Source organism: Heloderma suspectum, chromosome 3 (genome assembly GCF_057233095.1).
Source record: "Heloderma suspectum isolate Gila_16-S chromosome 3, 16-S_ref, whole genome shotgun sequence".
Classification (NCBI taxonomy): Eukaryota; Metazoa; Chordata; class Lepidosauria; order Squamata; family Helodermatidae; genus Heloderma; species Heloderma suspectum.
The window spans coordinates 83773642-83798641 of record NC_139460.1 but is presented as its reverse complement, the minus strand read 5'-3'; the positions used below and the strand labels follow the sequence as shown (position 1 = coordinate 83798641).

The 25000-nt window shown below is 41.7% G+C and overlaps 3 protein-coding genes across 10 annotated transcripts in view; 2 read left to right on the top strand and 1 right to left on the bottom strand.

Annotated features, from left to right (window-relative positions):
- Positions 1-241, bottom strand: part of USP16 (ubiquitin specific peptidase 16) — a 37717-nt gene extending 37476 nt beyond the window's left edge. Inside the window, exon 1 of the mRNA XM_084843574.1 lies at positions 27-241. The gene's annotated coding sequence lies outside the window, so the exon portion shown is untranslated. The remainder of the gene's footprint in view (positions 1-26) is intronic.
- Positions 37-8134, top strand: RWDD2B (RWD domain containing 2B). 2 transcript variants are annotated; one of them, XM_084843580.1, is made up of 5 exons: positions 37-307; positions 2289-2517; positions 2614-2681; positions 6115-6477; positions 7468-8134. In XM_084843580.1, exons 2-5 carry the CDS (start codon positions 2311-2313, stop codon positions 7700-7702), a joined length of 873 nt encoding a protein of 290 aa, XP_084699706.1. In that variant the 5' UTR covers positions 37-307; positions 2289-2310; the 3' UTR covers positions 7703-8134. The 2 variants fall into 2 exon arrangements, with proteins under 2 accessions (XP_084699706.1, XP_084699705.1); XM_084843579.1 differs by having other exon boundaries at positions 183-377.
- Positions 8135-8974: 840 nt separating this feature from the next.
- LTN1 (listerin E3 ubiquitin protein ligase 1) overlaps positions 8975-25000 on the top strand; it is a 47470-nt gene continuing 31444 nt past the window's right edge. For 5 of the 7 annotated variants that reach the window (XM_084843568.1, XM_084843567.1, XM_084843566.1 and 2 more), the window contains exons 1-10: positions 8975-9368; positions 12557-12760; positions 13540-13638; positions 14040-14270; positions 14414-14466; positions 15674-15854; positions 16911-17084; positions 18253-18443; positions 22038-22185; positions 23350-24126. In XM_084843568.1, coding sequence (XP_084699694.1) covers positions 9327-9368; positions 12557-12760; positions 13540-13638; positions 14040-14270; positions 14414-14466; positions 15674-15854; positions 16911-17084; positions 18253-18443; positions 22038-22185; positions 23350-24126 — 2100 coding nt within the window. In that variant the 5' untranslated portion in view covers positions 8975-9326. Of the gene's footprint in view, positions 9369-12556; positions 12761-13539; positions 13639-14039; positions 14271-14413; positions 14467-15673; positions 15855-15982; positions 16450-16910; positions 17085-18252; positions 18444-22037; positions 22186-23349; positions 24127-25000 lie in introns of those variants that run through there. The other 2 variants (XM_084843570.1, XM_084843569.1) reach the window with 2 other exon arrangements.

The window sequence follows — 25000 nt, the reverse complement described above, 5'->3', positions numbered from 1 at the left end:
CGAAACCAATGGGAAAGCATCCCTACCTTCCGTCCCAGCGAAGAAGAGGGAGCAGCTGAAGCGGCCGGCCAGGGCTGGAGACGGAGCCAATGCGCCTAGCAGGCGAGGGACTCCCGAAGCGCCTGCTGTCGCGCCTTCCCTGGGCAAGTCGTCCTAAATTTCAATATTTTACGACACATCTCCACGTCCGAAGTGGGGATTTACGGCTACCTGACGACGGTCCTGTGCCTCACCGAAAAGCGCCGGGAGGTCCGCGAGCATAGATAACTTATGCCAGAGGGGCCACTTCGCTCATCAGGAACTTCCGGTATGTTGGCTGTCGGGAAAGAAATAGCCAAGGGACGCACGAGGCGGGGAAGCGCGCGGGGCAGTCTACGGTGCTGACAAACGCCATAAACATATAATGGGACCGCGGCATTGTCCTGCATCCGGGTTCACTTTGGACGCCGGTTCCCCCCCCTTCCTTTTCAGGGTGGAAGCGGGAGCTGCCCAGTAAAAACTGGACTAATCTAGAATTTTAGTGTAGCTGTGATCGGGTAGCAGCGTCTCACCGCCGTCCCCAAGGCAGCAACGAAGGCAGGAAGTCATAGAATCACAGGGTTGGAAGGGGCCTACAAGGCCATCGAGCCCAACCCCCTGCTCAACGAGGAAGCCTGATTCCCAGGCAGTTCCCATCTAAGTACTAACCAGGGCTGACCTTGCTTAGCTTACGAGAGCCGACGAGATCGGGCGCATCCAAGATCTGTTTCTTTTTTCTAAATATAAAAAGGCAAATATAAAAACAAAACAGCCACAATGACAACCTTCTTAAACACTCCTTTTAAGCATGTAAAAACGCAACGTGTCTCCATGCAACGCAATGGAGCACAAACTTTCTGCATGCAATTGAGCGTTGGATTTGGGCTGCGAGGGGCTGAAAGCAGATACTGAAGGCAATTTAAGGCTGATGTTCAGTCGTGTCCGACTCTTCGTGACCCCACGGACCATAGCACGCCAGGCCTTCCTGTCCTCTGCTCTCTCCCGGAGTGTGCTCAGGTTCATAAAGGCTGATAATGAAGGCAATTAAAAGCGTGCTCTGCAGGGTGGAATTTGGCTGCAAATCCAAATCAGCCTCACGCTCCTCCCTTCACTAGTAATAGACAACCCAGCAAGGCTGTTGTAAGCCACTCTCTCCCCAGCCTAAGCTGCCTTATGGGAATAATGGCCTGTATTAGCATTGGCAGCACCATTTTTTTAATGTTTAAAACGTAGAAAACCCACACACATCTCATATTTTTCACATTAGTCTTTGAGTTAGAAAGAGTGCAACCTCGTGTCTTTGCTGCTACCTTTTATTCTGGGTGAACCTGCTGCTATCCAGTCACAGCTTCACTAACATCCTAGCTTTCTCCATTGTTTTCTGTGGGAAGCTTTCATGGATATGTCTTCGTTCAAAGGGGGAAAATATTGCCAAAGGGCTCCAGGAAGTTCAGATTCTTTTTTATTATAGCTCTACACTTTTACTGTGTTTATGAAAAGATATCAACAGAGCATGCACGATTTCAGATTTGCCCATGTGTGTCAGAACACACTGTGACACACACTGTGTGTCAGAACACGTTTGGACAAAGTTCCGTCAGATAAAAGACAGTGCAATTTAGGCACAATTGGTTGGGTGGCAGTTACTTCTCTCACACAAGTTATGCAGCCCAATCATATGCAATCTTTTTCAGATGAACATCTAGGGTGAGTGAAGTGCAGTCCTAAAAACCTTTTTGTCCATTGTTTGCAAAATTATATATCATATAAGGTACACTCATTACTGAGCCTATGGCTGCAATTGTATACCCACTAACTTGGGAGGAAACCCATTAAACTCTATAGGATTTACTTCTGAATAGACATGTATAGGATGGATTATACTTTAGGGCTGCAATAATATGCAGTCTTACCTGGCAGTAACCTCCACTGAACACAGTAAATAGGCATAGAATTGTAAGTTCACAAGCCTATGAGTTATTTGGAAGCAAGGCTGCAATCCTGTACAGACTTACCTGGGAGTAAGTCCCCCCCCAATCCACTGGGTCTTACTTCCAAATAAATATCCATAGGATTGGGCTGCCAATAAAACAGATGGTGGAAATCTGTGATTTCAAACCTTGAACACTGTAATTGACATTGAAATTAATGCCACTATTCTGGAACCACTTGAAGATTTCAAGTGTTTGTCCCATTAAATATAGCCACTGACAGACCTAGAAGCACTAGAAGCTGTCAATACTAACATTATTTTTCTCTAACTTGTTTAGGAATCACATAAACATATCCAAAATGAGCAATTTGGAAGAGGCTGAACTACAGCTTTCTGAATTAGATTTGCTTTCTAGTATGTTTCCTAATGAAGATGAATTTAAGGTGATTGACCAGCTGGCTTTAGCAGAACTGAAAGATCACGTTGAAAGATGTACTTTGGAAGTGCCATCTTCAAAAATACAGTTTATGTTGAATTTAGAATTAGAAACTCCTGATGGAGAAAAGGTACTGTACTCTTGTCCTAAAAGAAATATGTATGGTATTGGAGACTAGGTTTATTTTAGTAATCTCTTATTTTGATTTTTAAAAATATTTTTATAGGTTCCACTTGCTTTGTCTTGTGCTTTCCCGTTAAAATACCCAGCTGTTCTTCCAGAAATCACTATCAGGTACTATATATTTTCATAATGGAGAGAGATGGGCTAAAAGCTGAAATGTTTTATGCTTGTTATAGTATAGCATAATGTGCACATTTAACCTTCCCATAGAGAATAATGATCCTAATGACTGCAGAGAGACTTACGGTGCAATCCTAAGGTCCCTGGGTGAGCATCCTAGGGACCACAGGATTGTTTGGAATCCCCCTTTCGAGGTCAAAGACAGCACTCCGACCTTGGAAGGGGGAGATGGATATCCTCCCACTTCCCTGCTGGCTTGCAGCCAGCGTGGAAAGAACTGCACAGGCTGCCCTCCAAGATCGGAAAAGCAACCTCAGAAGAAGAGGAAAGGGGGGCATTCTGGTGGGCAGGGAGGGGAGGGGACCAGAGAGTCCAGGATACAAGTTATCCTGAGCCTCCTCCAGCCTCCTCCCCTCCCCCCCGAAATGCCTTTGCTAGTGAAATCTGCAGGGCAGGAGGACATGGAGGGGAAGATCACCACCGCTGCTCCTCCTGCCCTGCACTGGATGATTGGATACCTCCACATTCAGGTGCTTCTGATCGCTGAGGGCACAATCGATAGGATTGCGCGTTATAAATGTAAATATATCAGGATCAGGTAACATATTTGCATTTGCAGGCCACAATTAAAAATAAGTGTTTCCACACATGAACCCAAGTAAGTGGTAGATTATCAGTGTAAGTTTAATCAGTTTGCTTTCACCAATCAGCACTACCCTTTAATATACTGAGAAGGCGATCACATGTAAATCTGAATTTGTGACTCCTTATTGATGTAGGTATATTCTTAAAAAAACCCTTCCTATCTCTACCATCACAAGTGGCAAGATTTGATCCTTCCCAACTAAATAAGATTGTCATCTCATCTTTGGTTTAAGAGGAAATCACTCTATTATGGATTACTTGTGCTCCACAGTTCAACAGATTCTTTTTCAAGTCTGCTGCCCAATACCATATATTTATTTATGCACATATTATTAATTTCATTTCTATACTACTGATGTCTGAGGAATCCTGTGCTGGCAAATCCATGGGGTTGAGCAATATTCCCCAAGCACCACTTCCTGGAGCCGGCTATCGAAGCAGAAGCGGAACCACTGCAACTCCCACTCCCAGCTCAGACAGTTGCCCCAGAAGGATACCATGGCAGATGGTATTAAAAGCTGCTGAGAGATCCAGGAGTATCAACAGGATCACACTCCCTGTCTCTTTCCCGACATAGGTTCAGGATGACCAAGATTGTTTCAGTGCTAAAATCTGGCCTGACCCCGAATTGAAATGGATCCAAATAATCCGTCTCATCCAAGAGCATCTGGAGCTGGTTGGCTACAGTCCACTGAAGGACCCTCACCCAGGAAAGGAACAATAAAAATGGCATCCATAACTGCCATTTTGAAGACTTGTCAACCCTTTAAGCTAATTTTGACCTTTTCAACACTCCGTATCCACTCTGGATGCAATGTTTTTTAAAAAATATTTTTTATTTTTTGCCAGGGGATTGGGTGGTGGGGGAGGAATTGTCCCTGGGCCTCCCGAAGTTGCCCACTCCTGATATATAGCCATGCTGGCTGATGTATAGCCATGATGGGAGTTGTAGTCAAACACATCCGGAGGGTCAGGTGGGGAAGGCTGGACTTAGGTGTGATGTTATCGCATTCCTTGATTGTTTCTAAAGTATTGGCATACTACAAAATAATGACACTAACAGTGCAATCCCCGAGTTCAATGGGGCTTACTTCTAGTTAAGTAGGTATAGGATTCCACCCTAAGACACTAAGGATGTAATCCTATGCATGTTTAGACTGAAAAAAGTCCTCCAACTCTCAGCATTCCCCAGCCTGTCTAAGAAGCAAGTTACTATCTGGACTGATTCAGACATAACATTGCTGGCTTGATAAATGATCGTTTGTTAAGCCAGGAATGAGTGCTGAGACTGTGTGCCTTCAATTCTTTAAACCAAATGGCTTTTAGTCTGAGAACAAAATGGATATTTTTAGCCAACGTGCCAGCGAGATGCCAATAAACAAATATAGAACACAAACTACATGTGTACATAAAGCCATCATGACTGTGCTTCTCTGTAAGTTTATTAAGGCAGGAACATTTAGGATGTTGGGGGAATCTGGTTGCAGGGTGGAGCTCAGCGGGTTTTCACCAGCTCAGCCCCCCGGACTCTGGCTCGTGGGTCCCCGAGCCGGCCTGACTCAGTGCACGCCGACTCGGGCAGGCTCATGGTTTTCTGCTGTTTTTTTGTTTGTGCAAATCATGATTTGCACAAAATTGCAGGTATGAATATTTAAAGCAAATGCGATTTGTGCAAATTTGTGGCTGTAAATAGTACAGTTTTGAGCAAATTGTGCTATATACGGCTGTGATTTTGTGCAAATTACAACTTCTGTGAATATTTATACATGTGATTTTGTGGAAATTGCAAGTCGCGGATTAAAAGGGGTGGGAAAGTTCCCGAGTTTTGCGACCTGACCTGCCGCTCGCTGAACTGGTGCCATGGGGATCCTGCTTGCCAAAAGCATACAGGATTACTCTGCAACAGCCATCCCTAGGAACATTACACTCATAATCTTCTCCAATGTAGATTATCATATATATTTCATCTGCAGATAGTATTAAGACTACAATCTTAAGTTATTTGTTTTGTAGTATGCATGAGCATGGTCATGAAAACCATGAGCTTGCCCAAGTTGGTGAGCAAACGTTTTAACTAAAGCATGTGTTCATACATGAACCTGTATGAGGTTCATACAGAACCTCACAAATACTCAGCATGGTGTAGCTAAAGTTAAGCTCATTTAAGTTCCACTGGGTTGGAGCCAAACTTCAGGGGCAATCCTATGTAGATTGCCGACAGCCTCCGAACTTGGACGCTATCGTGTATCCAATGCAGGGCAGGAGGACAGCAGAGGTGATCTTTACCTCTGCACCCCAGCTGCCCTGCATTTCTGATAGACAGATGATTTCATCCTTCTAGCGGTGGCACCTCAGAGGAGGAGGAGGGAAGGAGGCTGGGGCAGCCATAGAATATATCGTATCTCAGGTGCCCGGTCTCCTCCCCTCTCTGCCCCCAGGAACACCCCCTTTTCCCCGTCTTGGTGCTCCATTTTCCATGTGTGGAGAAGTAGCCGATATGGCTCTCTCCACACCAGCTATGTGGGGGAGGGGAAGGATCCAGGAAACCCAACTATCCTATCCATCCCCACCCCCCCAATGCTATCTGGGGGGCATAGGATTGCTCTGTCTGTCATTCTTAGAGCAGACACATTGAAATAAATGTGACAAGTCCCATAAGTCTGGTTCCACCCCATTTTCAGTGAAAATTAAGCATAATCTAGAACAATTTTTGCATTTTATCACAACCGAAATTTGATTTTCATTCTATGTTCCAAACAACACCATTTTTTTTCTTTAGATCTCCATCCATAAACCGATCACAGCAGGGTCAGCTGAACACAGATCTCAAAAGCTACTTGAAGAAAAACTGTGCTGGTGAGGTCTGCATATTAAGCGCTAGAGAATGGGTTAAAGATCATGCTGCTGCTTACATGACCAAGGATCCCTCATCTTCCACTGTTCAGAAATCAAGTATTCAGAAGTCAGAAAATATTTTCACTAGACTCTGGATTTACAGTCATCACATTTATAACAAGCAAAAAAGAAAGAATATTGTTGACTGGTCTAAGGAACTTTCTCTGTCTGGATTCAGCATGCCTGGAAAACCAGGTATCATTTGCGTAGAAGGCCCACAGAGCATGTGTGAGGAATTTTGGGCAAGGTTTGTTTTTCATATGTTATATCTTGTATTTCAGGCTCTTGGGTTTCTACTTCTGGTTGGTTAATTTCAATGTTAGTAAATTCCTAAAACTTTAATATTTTGTTACTGTGGATCTGTAATCCTCCTTCACATGTTCACTTCACAGCTGACCAGAGATTTGAGTTCAGCGCTCTTGGATCTAAATCCATCATTACTACTGTACAAACTAACTTTTTTTCTGTAATTACTAGATAAAAACATAAGTTATATATAATTTTAATGAGTGTATATATATATGGGCATAATATTCAAAGGAGCCCTTACCATCTCTGCCTTTAAGTAAATCATGGGTTTAAGCTACCTTGTTAGTATTGAGGTAGCTTAACCCTTATACTCCCCTCTGACATGCTGGGATTTTCCCTTTTCCCCACAATATCAGTCATATACAACCAATAACAAGAGATACATGGTTTCACAGGGCCTTGTAGGAGTGGGAAGCAGGGTAATTTACTTAAATCAATAACACTAGAGTAATCGTAGACACACCCACACACACACACACACGCCTTTCATATCTGAGTACAGAGCTGGTTCTGTGATGTTACAGTCCAAGATCTTAATGACAGAAGAATATCTGGAAGATCAGGGTTCTCGGTTGTGTAGAGGGCCTCTGCAGATACAGAAGGCTGTCCAGAAAGCTGCCCTCCACAAGTATAGGGTGATGAAAATGCACAAGGAGGGGGCTGGGCTAGCACCCTGCCTCTTGTTCATTGACTTTAACCACATTCAGAATGTCTCAGTGGGGCTTATGACTTGCGTTATCAATCTCAGAATAGATCATTTCCCATCTATCTACTGTCAGTTGTGACTTAAATCCCATTACTTTCAATGGAAATTAAATTAGTCACAATGAACATGTTTCATTCGTTTCAATGGGACATTGTCAGGAGTAACTTTAGCTGGATTAGGTTACTGTGTTTTCTGAATTTGCAATATTCTCATTGTATTTAGAATCAGAAGATTATCATGGCAGCGAATCTTAATCCGTCACAGAGAAGACATTTACTTAGAAGGGGCTGAAGCGGAAATGGAAAAACAAAACAAGTTTTTTGCTTTTGAAGAAAAAATATTTGATGCTCATGGTGCCAGAGGAAATCATATGGATTTGGGACAACTGTATCATTTTTTACTTGACAGCGGATGTGCCGATATGTTTCAACTGTACTTCGGAGTTGAAGGACAATAGATCATCAAGAAGTGGGGGGGAAACACATGGAAATTTAAATGAAAGCTTTGTCAAACCTCATTGCTTTTCCTTTAAAAAAAAAAGCAATAAAGGATTGCTAGACTTTAATAATAATATGCTATTCATCTGTGTTACTCTTCTCCCCTGTGTGTTTGTTTTTTAAGTTGGTCTTGTATGATTTTATTGTATTTTATTAGTTGTACCCTGCTTTGGGATTATTTTATAATGAAAAGTGGGTAATAATAATCTTTTATACTTGAGAAATCATGGATGCCCAAACAACTTTGCTTTTAATTAGGCATGCCTAAACTCTGCACAGGATTGAATTGTAGAAGAAGCTCATACAGGATCACAGAGCATGATCTTGTATGTAAAGCCTGGCCAGACTTACTGGGCCTTGTCGTTGCCATATGTGAACCAAGAATACAACCTAAAAAACATCCAATACTCTCCTGCAGCTGTATGTTACAGGGGAAAATCACTAATGATGGCCAAACTGTCTTTAAGGGAAACATCCTCCATTACTAATCTGCCCACTAAGCAAGTCCTAAAAAAAACTTGCAAGGAACGTACATACTTTAAAAACAAACCCTAAACTGAAAAATCTTCCTGTCTGGTTCCAAGTATGCCAACATATGATCTCATTTTCATAAACCCATATTCATCAGGGCATCCCCAAGCCCTAGTTTTAGTGCCTGTTGGTTTGGGGTGGGAGTATCAGAGGCATCGTGCCTGTTCAGAATAAATCCTAAAGAGCTGCTTCTTCCTTTTTTAACTGAACCTTGGTGACCAAGGTTGTAGACCCAAGCATCTAACCCTTAAAAGATGACTCCTCAAAAATGACAAATTCTTGCGCACTGTAGAATCAAAATACTCATGAGATGTGGATAGATTCTTGGACTAAAATCAGAGAGTCCTGGGTTCAAATCCATGGAACAGTCAGCCATGAAGCTATCTGGTTGACCTTGAGCAAGTCACTAGCTTTTAACCCAATATATATACACACATGTGCGCACATGCGCACACATATAGAAAAAGGGATCCATATGCATGGCCCTTGACTACAGTACAAAAGTACAGGTCTCTGCCCCGAAGGAGCTTACAATCTAAAATCAACACAGCTGAGACAAGTGAGAGCAGAGATCAGCAAGAAAAGACATATATACGGTTGCTTCAGTTACGTGTACTTAGGCTTCCATTAAAGTTGTAACCCCCATGAAAGCTGTCTTGAGTTCCTTGGAAGAAGAGCAGGAGGCAAAGTGATAATAAAACACTTTTCAGTGTGAGAAATCGTCGGCACTCATCACGACTCACGAGCCTCCAAAAGCGGCCACAGTTCTGAAAGAGAGAAAAAGTAACGATTGTGATTTGGAGAGAGCGGAGCGTGCTTCCCTCCCACCGGCCTCAGGGAAGCCTTTTCGGCCGCTTCCCCCGCGTGGGGCGGCGCAGCGGAGCGCCGACCGGAGGGGTGGAGACTCCAGTCTCCGGCGCCCGGCCTCCGCCATCTCCTCGGTTTCCTCCGTCTATCCCGGAAGCGATCCGGCGCCTCCTCGACTCTCGCCCCGGACCAGCTGTCTTCGGCCGGGGTGTTTCTCTTGCTCCCGACGTCGCCGCGACCGCTACTATGGGAGGCAAGAATAAGCAGCGAACCAAGGGCAACGTGCGGGTGAGCAAGTCGGCGCCCTTGTGGGGTTTCTTAATACATACGTACATATTGCGGTTGGTAGCCAGGAAAACCGCTCCCGGAGGTCGCCTTCCTGTGGCTATCAAGTTTTGCGGCGGGCATGGAGGGCCCTTGGCCAGGCTGGGAGAAGCCTGGCAGAAACAGCTTCCCCACCATGGGAGGTTGGTACAGGTTCAGACGAGCTGGATTCGTGCTCTGGTGAACAGGGCTCCTAGTTGCTGAGTGCGTAGTTCTGTCTTTACTGACGCGTGTCTGACCTGTTCCCACAGCCCCTCCTCATGTTTAACGGACGGGGTGCTCGACTCTTCTTCTTTCTTCCCCCCATTTAAAGGTGGTGGGGGAACCGGGTCTAGGGGAACAGAAATTGCCCAAAGGCGCATATCCTACGCATGTTTAGAGAAGAAAGGCCTACAACTCCCAGCATGCCCCAGCCAGCCATGCTGGTTGGGGCATGCTGGGAGTTGTAGGCCTTTTTTTCCCTGTCTAAACATGCGTAGGATTGTACCCTTATACCCTCAAGAGTGAAAAAAGTGTTAGTGGTATTTTGGGCCTTTGAGAAGTTTTATTTTGATACAAGCATGACCTGGATATATATCTTTATCTATATAGATATATATGTAGACACACATGAACATACGAAGTCTGTAGAATCACATAGTAAAAAACACACACATCATAATTGTCAAGAAGGTGAGTTCTGATGACAAGTTTTTGCCATGGTGTGTGGACTTCCTTTGGTCGTGGTGTAGTGGCATCTGCATGTCACCTGTAAATGATTATCCTGGCTTTGTACTTGATAACTAGTGCAGAGTAGCTTGCTGTTCTTGGTTCCATTCTTGTACTAACAAGAATTCGAGTCCCCACTTTGTCATAAACATGTAATGGAAAGAAAGGATCCATCCATTTACCACACACTAGCTTCTTTCACAGATTCCCATAGTGAGTACAACTAATTTGTGTTAAGTGTCTTTGAGTATATGCCCTAGATAGTGTGGTGGATAAGACTACTGGACATGACCTGTCTACTTCTCTGTTTAGCCATGAAGCTCACATCACTATGGGTATTCACAGACAGCCAGACTCCAAGTGATAATTTTCCAAACAGGTAATCTTGTAATCTGTGTTGTCCTGACAAGCATTAAGGACAATTTTACCACTTCCCTGCTTCCCCATATTTCTAATTTAAGTGTTGAAAAGTGGCAAAATTCTCCTTACCATTGCAGGGCAATACAGATGTACATGTATTGCTTGGTAAACTGTTTGTTATCATATATTATCACATGGTAAGGGGTTGTCCATATTCATCTAATAATTCAACCTAACCTACCTTTCAGGTTTGTTGTGAGAATAAAGTAGTCCAGTCCTATGCAGAGTTAAACGAGCTTAAGATCCTTGATTTTCAATAGGCTTAAATGCAACTAACAATATTGATTCATGCGTAAGGTTCATCCAGTGTTATCCTTCAGTCTCACATTTCTCTTCTTTGTCAGTTCTGTTTAGGTATTCATTTTGGGAATGAGAGAAAGTGGAAGGTGGGGGCTTCAGGGACATGTCCAGTGGTCCTACCTTAGACCTCCAGAAATTATTTAGAACTTGTGCGCAGAGCCTGCATGTGTAGGCCCCTGTATGCACGCTCTGTGCCCTAAAAAAAGATCAGGAGCAGTGTTCATGTGTGGGAATCCTTGTGTGTTCTGGTAAATATGTGGAAGTCAGAGGTGGGGCCAGCTGGTGTGTCCCCAAGCCTTATGTTCATGTGTTCGTTCCTACCTGAACAGGGCTTCTGTAATTTGGATACCCTTGCTTCTCCTGTATTCTTGTCGATCTCTGGTCTCCCTTATTGTTGAAAATTTGGTTGTAAACTCGTTGTGACTTTTTTTTTTTGCATATGTTATTCTATAAAGCATCTTATAAATTTATGGTGCTGTATAAATAAATAAAATAATATCAAGCATCTCATGGGCAAGTCAGAGGAGAAGCTGAACTCAAAAGTAAGAGTCAAATACATGAATAAGGTAGACACACTTACATACCTTCCTTTCATCTTTCTCTGAAGTTTTCTGTTAAACTTGTCTCACTTGGGAATGCTGTAAATGATGCATATCTGAATATTACATATATGGGGAGAGCAATGCTACCAGCGGAGATGGGAGGTCTGAAGGTAAAGGAACTGCCTTATCCAAAGCCCTTTGGGGCTCACACTGGCAGGGTGGAGGGGAGAAAGGAGCAATGTTTTCCTTCCTTCCTTTTCCTTTAAAAAATCCTTCCCACTGGAAGCAGTGGATGGGAAATTATGTATGCCAGCTATAAGGCTGGTATATATTCATTCTCTCTCTCTCAATCCCCCCCCCCCCCCCCCGGTGAGGGCTTGTCTCGGGACTGGAAAGGGCTTTGGATCTTGCATATCCAAAGCCTCCCCTGTTCTGGCCATCACACCTCCACTGATCCTTCCCCATTTTGCCTCTGTTGACATTGGGGATCCAACATTGGAGAGGTAAGGGCCACAGAAGTTTCTGCAGGGGTGAGAAGGGGCATTTGAGGTTGGATCTCCCCCTCTGAGGGAAGCCCTCTCCTCCTGCTCTCCGAGGGGGTGATCCAATCTTTTCTATGGCCCCTGGGATGCCCTCCCATGGACCATAGGATTGTTGCAGCCTTAGTACCCTATATAGCAGAAGAGGGATGGGGCATAGGAGGTCACTTACAATACAGTCCAAATCTATCCTGTCCAAATGTAAGAATATGGAGTTTGTAGCACTACGATGACTAACAGATGTCTTGAGGTCATTTAAGGTGTCACAGGACTCCTTGTTTTGGTACAGTAGACTTGCATGTCTGTTCTTCTAGAATTTATCCTAAATGTTGAACTCAAGTGGGAAAAGATAAGAGTCGTGAAAAAAGAAGAAAATGGGAGGGTGAAAACATGAAGAAAAAGGAATGTGGCTAGAGATTAGAATATTAATGTACTAGTATCTGGCTAAGAAGATTACCTTATTCAGGATGTTAGTCATTCCTGGCACTTCGGCTGTAAATGTGTCCTTAGGTTGGTAAACAAGCCTTAAGATGCGGACTTGCAGCAGCTGGCATAAAAATGAACTCAAGCAGGGTTGTGAGTATACATAGCTTTTAAATTGTTCTTTAAAAGTAATCCCGCTCTTTCTCTCTCTCAAAAATAGCCTTCAAGCAGTGGTAGAGCAGCAGAACTTCTTGCCAAAGAGCGAGGAACTGTTCCTGGGTTTGTTGGCTTTAGCACATCTTCAAGTGACCTAGGATATGTTCCTGCAGTTCAAGGAGCTGAAGAAATAGATAGCCTTGTAGATGCCGACTTTCGAATGGTGCTGAGAAAACTTTCCAAAAGAGATGTGATAACCAAATTAAAGGTAGGGTTGTAGTATTGCTCTGAAAGGTTCAGCATTTATTTATTTGTACTAACATTTTCAGGCTGCTTTTCTATCCTGAAAGGGCATTTAAAGCATCTTTAGACAGACAACATGAGAAGAGAAATAATTTGAGAAAGAATTAGTCACTTTCAGGGTGTTTCAGACCAATAATGCTGCATTATAGCCTGTTGTTTAGTTTGTTTAATTTGGTTGAAATTTGTGCTATAATTGCTGAACTTGGATCCTTACTTTATTATTGTTTGCATTCAATGTTTGTTAACTGTCTTGGGTTTTAAGAAACGGAGAAATATATTTTCTCTTTTAATTTCATTTTTATTATTGGAAGTAGTACAAGATTATATATGTGATACATATAGAAAAGAGTAAACCATACAGGGAATGGCGATGTTTTGAAGCCTTCATGAGCTTCCATTCTGTATGGTAGCTAGTCTTGTAAATACTGTAACATGTTATGGAAAAATATCTGAAACGTGAGCTGAGCTATAGGATATCCTGAGCCATAGACTTGAAAATGTGTCAGAAACTCACAAAATCAAATTGATCATGTGAATAGGATAAGAGGTTGGCAGATCATGGTCTGATAAGCAGAGGTTGCTGAAGGATGGGTTGACAGTCTTTGAGTGCAATCCAAAGAAAGCCAGGTACCTAATGTGAGCTCAGTTCAAAATAATAACCATATGAGGAAGAATATGGAAAGGATAATAAGATATGTTTTATTTTTTCAAAGTCCTGTTAATTTTCTCTCTTTTTAATTACAGGCTATGCAGGAATTTGGAACAATGTGTAAAGAGAGAGAAACAGAGATCGTTAGAGGAGTTCTACCTTATTGGCCCAGAATTTATTGTAAAATTTCTATTGTAAGTATTGACTTACATATAACAAAAATGGACACGGTTATGCCTTTCAGAATTTGCTACAATAATTGTCAAAGAAATCACTACAGAATTTTATTTTATTTTGATGGGTGACTTGATTTGCTTTGAAAGACATTTAAAACTTGGTATAGAGCTACTTATGCTTTAAGACTGAGCCATATTAACAGAACAGTGTGGAAAACCTAGATTAAAGTTATCTGGGTACCTTAATTTTTAAATGTGGGAGATGGATGCAAATAACTTTTGTTTTTGCTCAGGAGAGAGAAACAGCTTTGAGTTGTGTACATATATAATGTAATATAATATAATAATAATATATGTGTGTGTGTGTGTTTACACACACACATATACAATTATTGTGTTCTTTTAAATAATTATTACAGGATCATGATCGCAGAGTCCGAGAAGCAACACAGCAAGCTTTTGAGCAGCTTATTCTGAAAGTGAAGAAACATTTGGCTCCGCATTTAAGAAGTCTTATGGGATACTGGCTGATAGCTCAGTGTGATATTTACTCTCCAGCAGCATCAGCAGCAAAAGTGGCATTTGAAAAAGCATTTCCACCAAGTAAACAACCTGAAGCCCTTGTGTTTTGTAAAGATGAAATTCTGAGTGTGAGTTTTCCAGTTTGTATGACTATTTTAAAGTTTTAAGCAGGTGGTGTTTTGTCTTTTTAGAAGTGTAAAAAGTCCGTCATTGGACAGAAATACATCCTCTTTCAAAGTCTATTAATTATTATTTTATTCTTTTTGTCCAGGTACTACAAGACAATCTTTTGAAAGAAACACCTGATACACTAAGTGACCCACAGTATGTACTTCTATGTAAACATATATTTTTTCCTTTGGAAAAATATATTTATTTTGTATTAATTCACAAGAGGTGTGGAAAACTAAGAAGTTTCTTGAACATAGGAAGTAAAGCATGTTCAAGATCAATCATGCTAAATGATAGGACACATTTTCTCATTTCAGAGCTTTGTACGCGTACGCTGGCCTCTCTGTGTGAGCAGACTTCCTCACTGACAGGTCAGCTCACACATCCCTTTGTATGTGCCCAGCTTCCCACTCATTTCACTGTTGCATGGGAAGCCCTTGCACATGCAGGAATTCATATCTGTCTTTCCCAAAAAGGACTGCCTGATCAAAGTAGTAGTCTGTTGAGAAGGGTGCCTTCTGTCTGCCGTTTCTCGATCAGTACAGTCTGATCTAGTAATTTAAGGGTGCAATCCTATCAAGATAGGCGGCCGCCTCCAAACTCGGAGGTGACCGCCTATCCAAAGCAAGGCAGGAGAGGCATGGGGGGATCGTTCCCTCCGCGTCTCTCCTTCCTTGCTATTTTCCGCTAGACAGCCGTTTTCGGCTGTCTAGCCACGGGGGGGCTGACCGGGAGAGGAGGCTGCTGCACGACATGTTGGATGTGTTGTACACACAGCTCTGCTCTCCCCGCCCCGCAACGCCCCCTGAAACACCCCTTTTCAGTCGCTCCGCATTCCTCTTCCGAGCACAGAGGACGGGGCTTCTCCGCGCTCTGACACAGTGCAGACATGGTGGGAGGTCGATTTTCTGGGAACCGACCTCGGAGCACGGGCTCTGAGGTTGGTTCCCAGAAAACAGCATATCCTATGGCCCTCTAGATAGTGTCTATTGGCCATAGGATTGCTCCCTCCGTTACTCATAATTTGTGCTTGGGGAATCTTTTTTCTAATTTTAGTTTTAGATAAGGAGTGTAGTATGTCCATAGTAAATGAGAAAATGAATTGAGCCTGGCAATGGAATATTGGTGGTGAAGGCCAGTATTTATTTTTAACACAAATAATGTTTCTCACTAACCTCTATGACTGACTGATCTTTTATGTACATGTACAGTGTGGGATATTCAAAAAACAGAGAAGATCTGGTTTTCATAGTAAGGTTGTGCTGCCTTGTTTTAACAAGGAATTTAAAATCAAATATGAAAAATATACTGGCAAATGAACTTTAAAGCTACACAGCTTATTATTCAATTTTCCCCCCAGAACTGTGCCAGAGGAAGAAAGGGAAGCCAAATTCTTTCGAATACTGACTTGTTCTTTGCTAGCTTTAAAGAAATTGCTTTGTATGTTGCCCAGTAATGAGAATAGCTCGTTGGAGGAGAAGTTTAAGCCTCTACTGTCTCAAAACAAATTTTGGAAATATGGGAAGCATAACACACCACAGGTATTTTTTACCTTTTTACAATCATCAGAAGTTTGTTACAAAGTGGACCTTAAAGATAAAATTGCATCAGTTGTGGGCATTTGGACTATCTATATTATTTTTTTTCCTTTTAATCAACATTATTTTAGCCTTCCCATATCCATTGCTGTTTTATTTCTTGGAACGTGGTATCTGTTGATCTGTAGGATTTGGATGAAAGCAGCTCTTGAAAACGGATTAAAAATAACAAACTGCTACTAAAGAGTTAATGTACTGTGCTGTTTGGACTGCGAACATATCTAAAAGTTCTATCAAAGTCAAAGGATGAAATACTGCATTCCAAATTTGCTTATCCTTTCGTCATGTACAGGACTACTCATATCTACGTGCGCCAGTTCTCAAAGCATTTGTCTTGGGCAAAATATAAGTTTGGAGTTACTGGAACAACGTGGAAGATTATGTTGTCTATTTTATTTAATATACGGTCTCCTTGGTTGCAAGTTCTTGAGTTTGCAATCTGCAAAGCACTTACTCCAGAATACCTGTACTAAAGGGATAGCTTCAAATGAAGTACATTGTGGATAGTAGTTCTCCTAAGAGCATTAAGCTTTGTAAAGTAAGCATTAGTACGTAATGAGAAGTTTTATTAGTACTCTTGGTTCATGCATTTTAATAAGTTGTGTTGTTTAAGGCATAATAAGAAAACCAGTTACATCACTTAGCAACATAATTCTTGAACTAGTTTCAAACTTTACTACTTTTTGTTTTCCTGTTGTTTTTAAGACAAGATTTAGCTCTGAGTTATCCTTTTCCTTGTCCCGCACTGTTAGATAAGCTATTTTTTTGAACTTTAAAAAAATTCCAAAGTCCTTTAGCTGCTGGTAGGAGAAAAAACAAGACTTGAAAATGTTGCTGCCCGTGCATATTCCAGTTTACATGCTTAAAAAGGCTCTTAGGCTTTGTCATTAATTGTTCTAAAGAATGGTTTGTGGTTGCCCAATATGAAGGTGATAAACTATTATAGCCCATTGTCAGTGCTTGAAAATATTTAATTTTCCTCCCTTTCCTCTACTTTAGGTTCGTTCAGCATTTTTTGAGCTGATTTCTGCTTTTTGTCAGCACATTCCTGAGTCCATGAATGCTGAAGCGTCAAGGGTTTGCCCAGCAGTTCTTCTCAGTATTGATGACAGTGATGCCATTGTATGCCCTGCTCTTTGGGAAGCTGTACTTCATGTCCTTACTACCATTGAGGTAATCCAGGAAGCTAAATGAAGACATTATTTCTCTCAATTCTCAGAGACCTGCTCACCTTTCAGACTGTACTTATGGAAAAAGATTTGATACCAACATGTAGGCAAAAGCTTGTCTCTAGTATGTGTTTCAAAAAATACTAAAGATTTAACTATTTTACAGGCACTGATAATTCACAAATGATTTTGAATGGGTAGTCTTCAACTTTTTCAGACCTAAGGCCCATGTTTTTAACTGCAACCTACAATATATGACCCACTTTTAATTTTTTTTATTGTACGTGGGTATGGGTGAAGAGATGCCAGGGAAGTTCCTGTAACTTTACTAATTGCGCAAAAGTGAGAATTTTGTTAGATGCAACTTGCCATACATGAATCAAAAAAGTTAGGCCTGCCAAAATACCCTCTTTTAAACAACTATTAAAAGTACAGGAGGCCCATGCTTCTTTGATCTGATGACTCTGTTTTTATTTTTTAAAAATCAAAATCTTAAAGAAACAAGAAAATGGCAGCGATATCACTAATCAACTGATTTTAAGTTGGAGCGCAACCTGCTCCTGGGTTCTGAGCCACTAGCTGAAGACCAATGGTTTAAATAAGTGTAGCCTTGCTCATCCTACTGAATGAATGTATGGAGAGGTGATTGTCCACTGTAATGTTAACTTGATCACTCACTTGAAAATTTAAGAAATTTAGTAAATTCAGTTTATTAGTAAGCTGCCTTATACTGAATCAGACTATTGTGCAATCTACCCCAGTATTGTCAGCACTGACTGGTAGTGGCTGTCCGGGATTTCATGCTGGGGATTGAGCCAAAGACTTTCTACATCCAAAGCAAGTGCTCTGCCACTGACCTAAGGTAGCCCCCCCCCCCCCCCCCCCGGGTGAAAGCATATACTTTATAGATCTCTTCTTGAAGAGAGGTCAAGTTCAGGTTTATCTCCGACATCTTTGTACGTAATTGTTTGAATATCACTTAAAACTGTTTAGGATTCACTAATTTTGAACTACATTTGTAGAATTTATTATTTTGATCAAGATAGCAGGGTGGCATGCTTCTTCTGCAGTGGCCCAGGTGGATACCCATTGAGCAATGCTGTGTTAGAGAGCTGTTTCCAAATTAGCTAAGTACTCTTTAATTTTCTTCTGCACCTTATATTGTTCTGTAGGATTGTTGGAGCCATGTGAATGCAAAAAAGGGAGTCCTGCCAAAATTGTGGACAGTGCTTCGAGAAGGAGGACGAGGTCTTGCTACTATTATATATCCTAATCTCTTGCCATTTATGAGCAAGATACCACATGGTATGGCAGAACCAAAGTTGGACTATTTGACAACATTTTTCATTTCCATAATTCAAGGGTATGAACTGCTACTTCTTGTTGTTCAATTCAATAATTTTCTTACACCTCTGTGTATATTTAGAAATGGATAACCTACAATATTTAAATAAATGTGAAAGCTGCAGATGCCAAACATCAGCATTCCGGATTGTTGTTGTTCAGTCGTGTCCGACTCTTCGTGACCCCATGGACCATAGCACGCCAGGCCTTCCTGTCCTCCACTCTCTCCTGGAGTGTGCTCAAGTCCATATTCATTGCATCGGTGATGCTATCTAGCCATCTCATCCTCTGCCGTCCCCTTCTCCTTTTGCCTTCAATCTTTGCCAGCATCAGGGTCTTTTCCAGGGAGTTTTCTCTTTGCAGTAGGTGGCCAAAATATTTGAGCTTCAGCTTCAGGAACTGTTCTTCCAATGAGCAGTCAGGGTTGATTTCCTTTAGGACTGACTGATTTGACCTCCTTGCAGTCCAGGGGACTCGTAAGAGTCTTCTCCAGCACCACAGTTCGAAAGCATCGATTCTTTGGCGCTCAGCCTTCCTTAATAGTCCAGCTCTCACAGCCATACATTGCTACTGGGAAAACCATAGCTTTGATTATACGAACCTTTGTTGGCAAGGTGATGTCTCTACTTCTTACTATGCTGTCTAGGTTTGCCATAGCTTTCCTCCCAAGGAGCAAGCGTCTTTTAATTTCATGGCTACAGTCACCGTCTGTGGTGATCTTGGAGCCCAAGAAAATAAAATCTGTCACTGCTTCCATTTCTTCCCCTTCTATATGCCAGGAAGTGATGGGGCCACATGCCATGATTTTAGTTTTTTTAATGTTGAGTTTCAAACCAGCTTTTGCACTCTCCACTTTCACCCTCAACAAGAGCCTCTTTAGATCGTCTTCGCTTTCTGCCGTTAGGGTGGTATCGTCTGCGTATCTGAGGTTGTTGATAATTCTCCTGGCAATCTTAATTCCGACCTGTGATTCATCCAACCCGGCGTTTCTCATGATGTACTCTGCATATAAATTAAATAAGCAGGGCGACAATATACAGCCTTGTCGTACTCCTTTCCCAATTTGGAACCAATCGGCTGTTCCATGTCCGGTTCTTACTGTTGCTTCTTGACCCTCGTACAGGTTTCTCAGGAGACAGGTAAGGTGGTCTGGTACTCCCATCTCTTTAAGAATTTGCCACAGTTTGTTGTGATCCACACAATCAAAGGCTTTAGCGTAGTCAATGAAGCAGAAATAGACGTTTTTCTGGAATTCTCTTGCTTTCTCCATGATCCAGCGAATGCTGGCGATTTGATCTCTAGTTCCTCTGCCTCTTTGAAACCCAGCTTGTACTTCCGGTAGTTCTCGGTTTACATACTGCTGAAGCCTAACTTGTAGGATTTTGAGCATAACCTTGCTGGCATGTGAAATGAGCACAATTGTATGGTAGTTTGAACACTCTTTGGCATTGCCTTTCTTTCGAATTGGAATGTAAACTGACCTTTTCCAGTCTTGTGGCCACTGTTGGGTGTTCCAGATTTGTTGGCATATTGAGTGCAGCACTTTAACAGCATCATCTTTTAGGATCTTAAATCGCTCAGCTGGAAGACTGTCATCTCGGCTAGCTTTGTTGTTAGTAATGCTTCCTAAGGCCCACTTGACTTCACTCTCGAGGATGTCCGGCTCAAGTTCAGTGACCGCACTATCATGGCTCTCAGGGACATTCAGATCTTTCCTGTATAGTTCTTCTGTGTATTCTTTCCACCTCTTCTTAATCTCATCTGCTTCTGTTAGGTCCCTGCCTTCTTGGTCCTTTATCATGTCCGTCTTTGCACAAAACGTTCCCTTGAGATCTCCAATTTTCTTGAAGAGATCTCTAGTCTTTCCCATTCTGTTGTTTTCCTCGATTTCTTTGCATTGTTCATTTAAAAAGGCCTTCTTGTCTCTCCTTGCTGTTCTCTGGAACTCTGCATTCAGTTGGATATATCTTCCCCTTTCTCCCTTGCTTTTCGCTTCCCTTCTTTCCTCAGCTACTTGTAAAGCCTCATCAGACAGCCACTTGGCTTTCTTGCATTTCTTTTTCTTTGGGATGGATTTCGTTGTTGCCTCCTGAACAATGTTACGGACCTCCGTCCATAGTTCCTCAGGCACTCTGTCTATCAGGTCTAATCACTGAAATCTATTCGTCACCTCCACTGTATATTCATAAAGGATATGATTTAGGTCATACCTGAACGGTTTAGTGGTTTTCCCTACGTTATTCAATTTAAGCCAAAATCTTGCAATAAGAAGCTCATGATCTGAGCCACAGTCAGCTCCAGGTCTTGTTTTTACTGACTGTATAGAGCTTCTCCATCTTTGGCTGCAAAGGACATAATCAATCTGATTTCAATATTGACCATCTGGTGATGTCCATGTGTAGAGTCGCCTCTTGTGCTGTTGGAAAAGCGTGTTTGCTATGATCAGTGTGTTCTCTTAGCAAAACTCTATTAGCCTTTGTCCTGCTTCATTTTGTACACCAAGGCCATGCTTGCCTGTTATCCCGGTGATTTCTTGACTTCCTACTTTAGCATTCCAATCCCCTATGATGAAGAGGACATCTTTTTTTGGTGTTAGCTCTAGAAGGTGTTGTAGGTCTTCATAGAACCAATCAACCTCAGCTTCTTCGGCCTCAGTGGTTGGGGCATAGACTTGAATTACTGTGATGTTGATGGTTTGCCTTGGATTCATACTGAGATCATTCTATTGTTTTTGAGATTGTACCCCAGTACTGCTTTTCCCACCCTTTTGTTGACTATGAGTGCTACACCATTTCTTCTAAGGGATTCCTGCCCACAGTAGTAGATATGATGGTCACCTGAATTAAATTCGCCCATGCTTGTCCATTTTAGTTCGCTGATTCCCAAGATGTCGATGTTCAATCTTGCCATCTCATGTTTGACCACCTCCAGCTTACCTTGATTCATTGATCTTACATTCCAGGTTCTTAAATAATATTGTTCTTTACAGCATCGGACTTTCTTTTCACCACCAGACACATCCACAGCTGAGTGTCCTTTCGGCTTTGGCCCAGCCGCTTCACTCTTTCTGGCGCTACTTGGAAATTCCCTCTGCTCTTCCCCAGTAGTATATTGGACACCTTCTGGCCTGAGGGGCTCATCTTCCGGCATCATATCTTTTAGCCTTGTGATACTTTCCATGGGTTTTTTTTGGCAAGAATACTGGAGTGGGTTGCCATTTCCTTCTCCAGTGGACCACATTTTGTCAGAACTCTCCACTATGACCTGTCTGTCTTGGGTGGCCCTGCACGGCATAGCTTATGGCTTCACTGAGTTATGCAAGCCCCTTCGCCACAACAAGGCAGTGATCCATGAAGGGTCTGGATACTGTCATGTATATACCTATTGGTAGTAATGTGGTGAATGTTTTTAAAATCTTGCTCTTAATTATTATTTTGTTTGTTCTAATCTAATTCTACTTTGTGTTGTATGTTTCAGAATTCATTTTTGCCTTCTTTGTTATTTCTGATACTGACTTCCTAGTTGGTACCATTTACTGCACTGTTACTTAATTACATTTGAACATGAAATCAATAATGACCTTGTACTGTTTCTTAATTTTGCATTTGCTTAGGTTGTTGACTGAAAGAGCTATGGTTTGCTGTTCAGAATGTTCAGCAATCATAACAGCATTTATGGAATGTTTACGATTTACAGTACTACAGAATATAGGTGAAGGAGAAGAACAAATTAAAATACAAGAAATGCTTATAAATGACCAGGTATTTTGTCATGGGGGATCTTAAAATATTGATGATTGATGATTTTACTAATGTTTAAAACAGGGTGAAAAAAGCTCTCTACACAGATTTTTAAAGGAAAGAAACGACAACCAAAAAGGCCACCTTCAGCAACTCATTTACAGACATGGCTGAAAATCCTCCTAGGACTTTGACAAACATGTTAGATAAACCAATTAGGTCTGCACTAAATGTTCATCATCTGAACATTTTCAGAGTGAAAGATGGATTTTTGAAGCAGAGATGTTCTCTGAAAAAAACTTCTCTCTTCTCAGAATGTTTGTATGTTTTTGTGCCTTTTTACAGCCCCAAACTGCTGCTGCTATTTCAGAGCTATTTATCTCTGTCAATGTTGCTGGGGTTTCTTTCCTCTTTACTGTGCAATCCTCAAGTTTACACCCTTGATGGGATGCTGCCACACAGCCAATTAGATGTGGCTATGGGCTCCTTCACACTGAGCTTTTATCCTGCGATTGAGATTGCTCTTTAATGGACGTTTGCGGGCTCTTTACATGATGCCGTGATCATTCTAGGCGTCTCCTGCACTAAATGCCCTTTGTTCTGTTTTTAAATCATCGCAGATAATGAGCTATCAAATTACTCCATTGTGTTCTGCTTCAGTTTCCTCCGTGAAAAGAGTAAACGCAGCAAGAAGAGGAGTGAGAGCAATGAAAGATAATGGAAGACTCAGATATGGGGAGAAGGAGGGGGAAGGGGGTGGAGGAAAAGGAAGCACATGAAAAAGGGAGTCATTGTGATCCTGCATTTAAAAAGGAAGCAGAAAGCCCCATTTTAAATGCAGGATTTTAGGCTGGTGTACAGATACTCTATGTGTTGACATTACAGGGAGGCAAATGGAGCCAAGTGCATGGGTAGGTGTCTGGATATGTGGCAGGAGTAAACATGTCCCAGTTGCTGAGGCAACCAGGCCACTATTTCCTGTCTTGTTTTGCTGTGACCATTTCATTGCCTGCTGCTGCAACCCAACAAGTCAGAGAGTGTTGACTGCTTCAGCAACATGGACATATAAAAAGACAAAAAACAAACAAAAAGGTGGGCACTTTTCGTAGTGGCAGGAAGAATTTGGAAAAGATGTCCAGTTTTTTCAGCTTAGCACTAACACTAATGTGTTTTTCTCTTTTATAGTTAATTCCCCTCGTTGACACAGTGATTAAAGAGTCCAGGTTACAAAATGGCCCTTTGTTTTATGAGGTAGCAGACATTTTAAATTTTTGGAAAACAAGAGCAGAAGTGTCAAGTGCTGATGGAACAGATTTCACTTTTGAGAGAATGTTGTTGAACTTTTGGGATGGCCTTTCAAATATATGCGTGGGACATGTTGATGTAATTGATGCAGATGAGAAATCTTTGGTTGCTGTGTCCTCTTTGCTACAAATCCTTCAGAACCCAGAAAACAAGATGAAGCCAAACAAAAGAAAAGGTGTAAAAATCAGATTTGCAGAAGACAGTGAAGCTGAAAGCAACACTGTACGTGAGAACTGTGTCGATATGAGAAGTAGCAATGAACCTGGCACTCTTATTCATGGGATTCATGGGCAAAATCTTTCGTCTCTACAGAATGAACCTTTAGAAGATTTAGTATGTAAACTTGCAGAACTGAGTATTGTGTATACCAATGAACAAAGGTCTGACCAGCACTTAAAGTTCCTCTCTGCTCTGCTCAGCAACTTTGCTTCTAGTAGAGTTTTCCAAGTGTTGTTGGAAGATAGGAGCAATATTCAGGAAGCTGTAAAGCTTCAGTATGAAAATCCATCTATCCAGTTTCTGTATGAAAACCTAATAGATTGGCTAAAAGAAGACTGGAGAAAAGAGACGGACTTCTTGGTTGATATTTTGTATAGCATTCTCCATTGCTGCAGCAGTGCCACAGAGAGAGAGAGTATTCTCAATGACTTAACAAAGGTACAGGTTTTTTTTTTTATAAAACAAACTAAAATCTATTCTGTGTGCTTTGACTTTATGGACTGTGCTTAGTTTAATAATTTGGATTGGCAGTTGTTTTACTTGTTGTTGGCTATGGTTTCCATCTTTTAGGTAATTTCTTCTAAATGAGGATGAAATATTTTGAATATTTAGAATTAGTGTTGGATAAAAATATCATTAATACAGTCATAGAAATAGGTTTTTTATTAGCTTTCTAAAAGTAACTAGTGCTAACCACACTGAGTTATTCATTTCATATTGCAATGTATAATCTGCTTTTACACCCAGAAGTGTCCTCAGAGTAGAGTAAAATAAAACAGTTTTTAAAAATCCAACAAAATAAAATTAACAAATGTTAAAACTATACCATAAAAAACCCAGAGCAGCATAATGCACAAAAGCAAAATCTGCAACAGCTTTTGATGGTCTACACTTCATTTCAGAAGGTCAGCAAGGAAGATGCCAGATGAGTCTCCTGGGGCAAAGACTTCCAAAGTCTGGATTCTGCCATTTAGAAGGCCCTTCCTGCATTTCTACCACTTCTGTAGGTGACAGGGTATGAAGGAAGAGGCTACTTCTAGAGGGAAAGGGTGGTCTTTCTACAAGCAGATCCATTCACAACGGAGCCTCTCAGTTTGGTAGTCATAAAACTAGGGCCCCGTCTACATGGCACTGCTTTCACCCTTCAGTTCGTTGTAACTGTGCAGCATTTCAGCTTCGAATTAGCTTCTGCTGTGATACAGTCACGATTTACTGCGGGCTTCCCTAACAGACTCTGCCATGCCCTTTTTTTTGCCATTATACTTAAATCCACAGCTGTGCAGTCCCATGAGCATGGGGGTGCGACACTTCA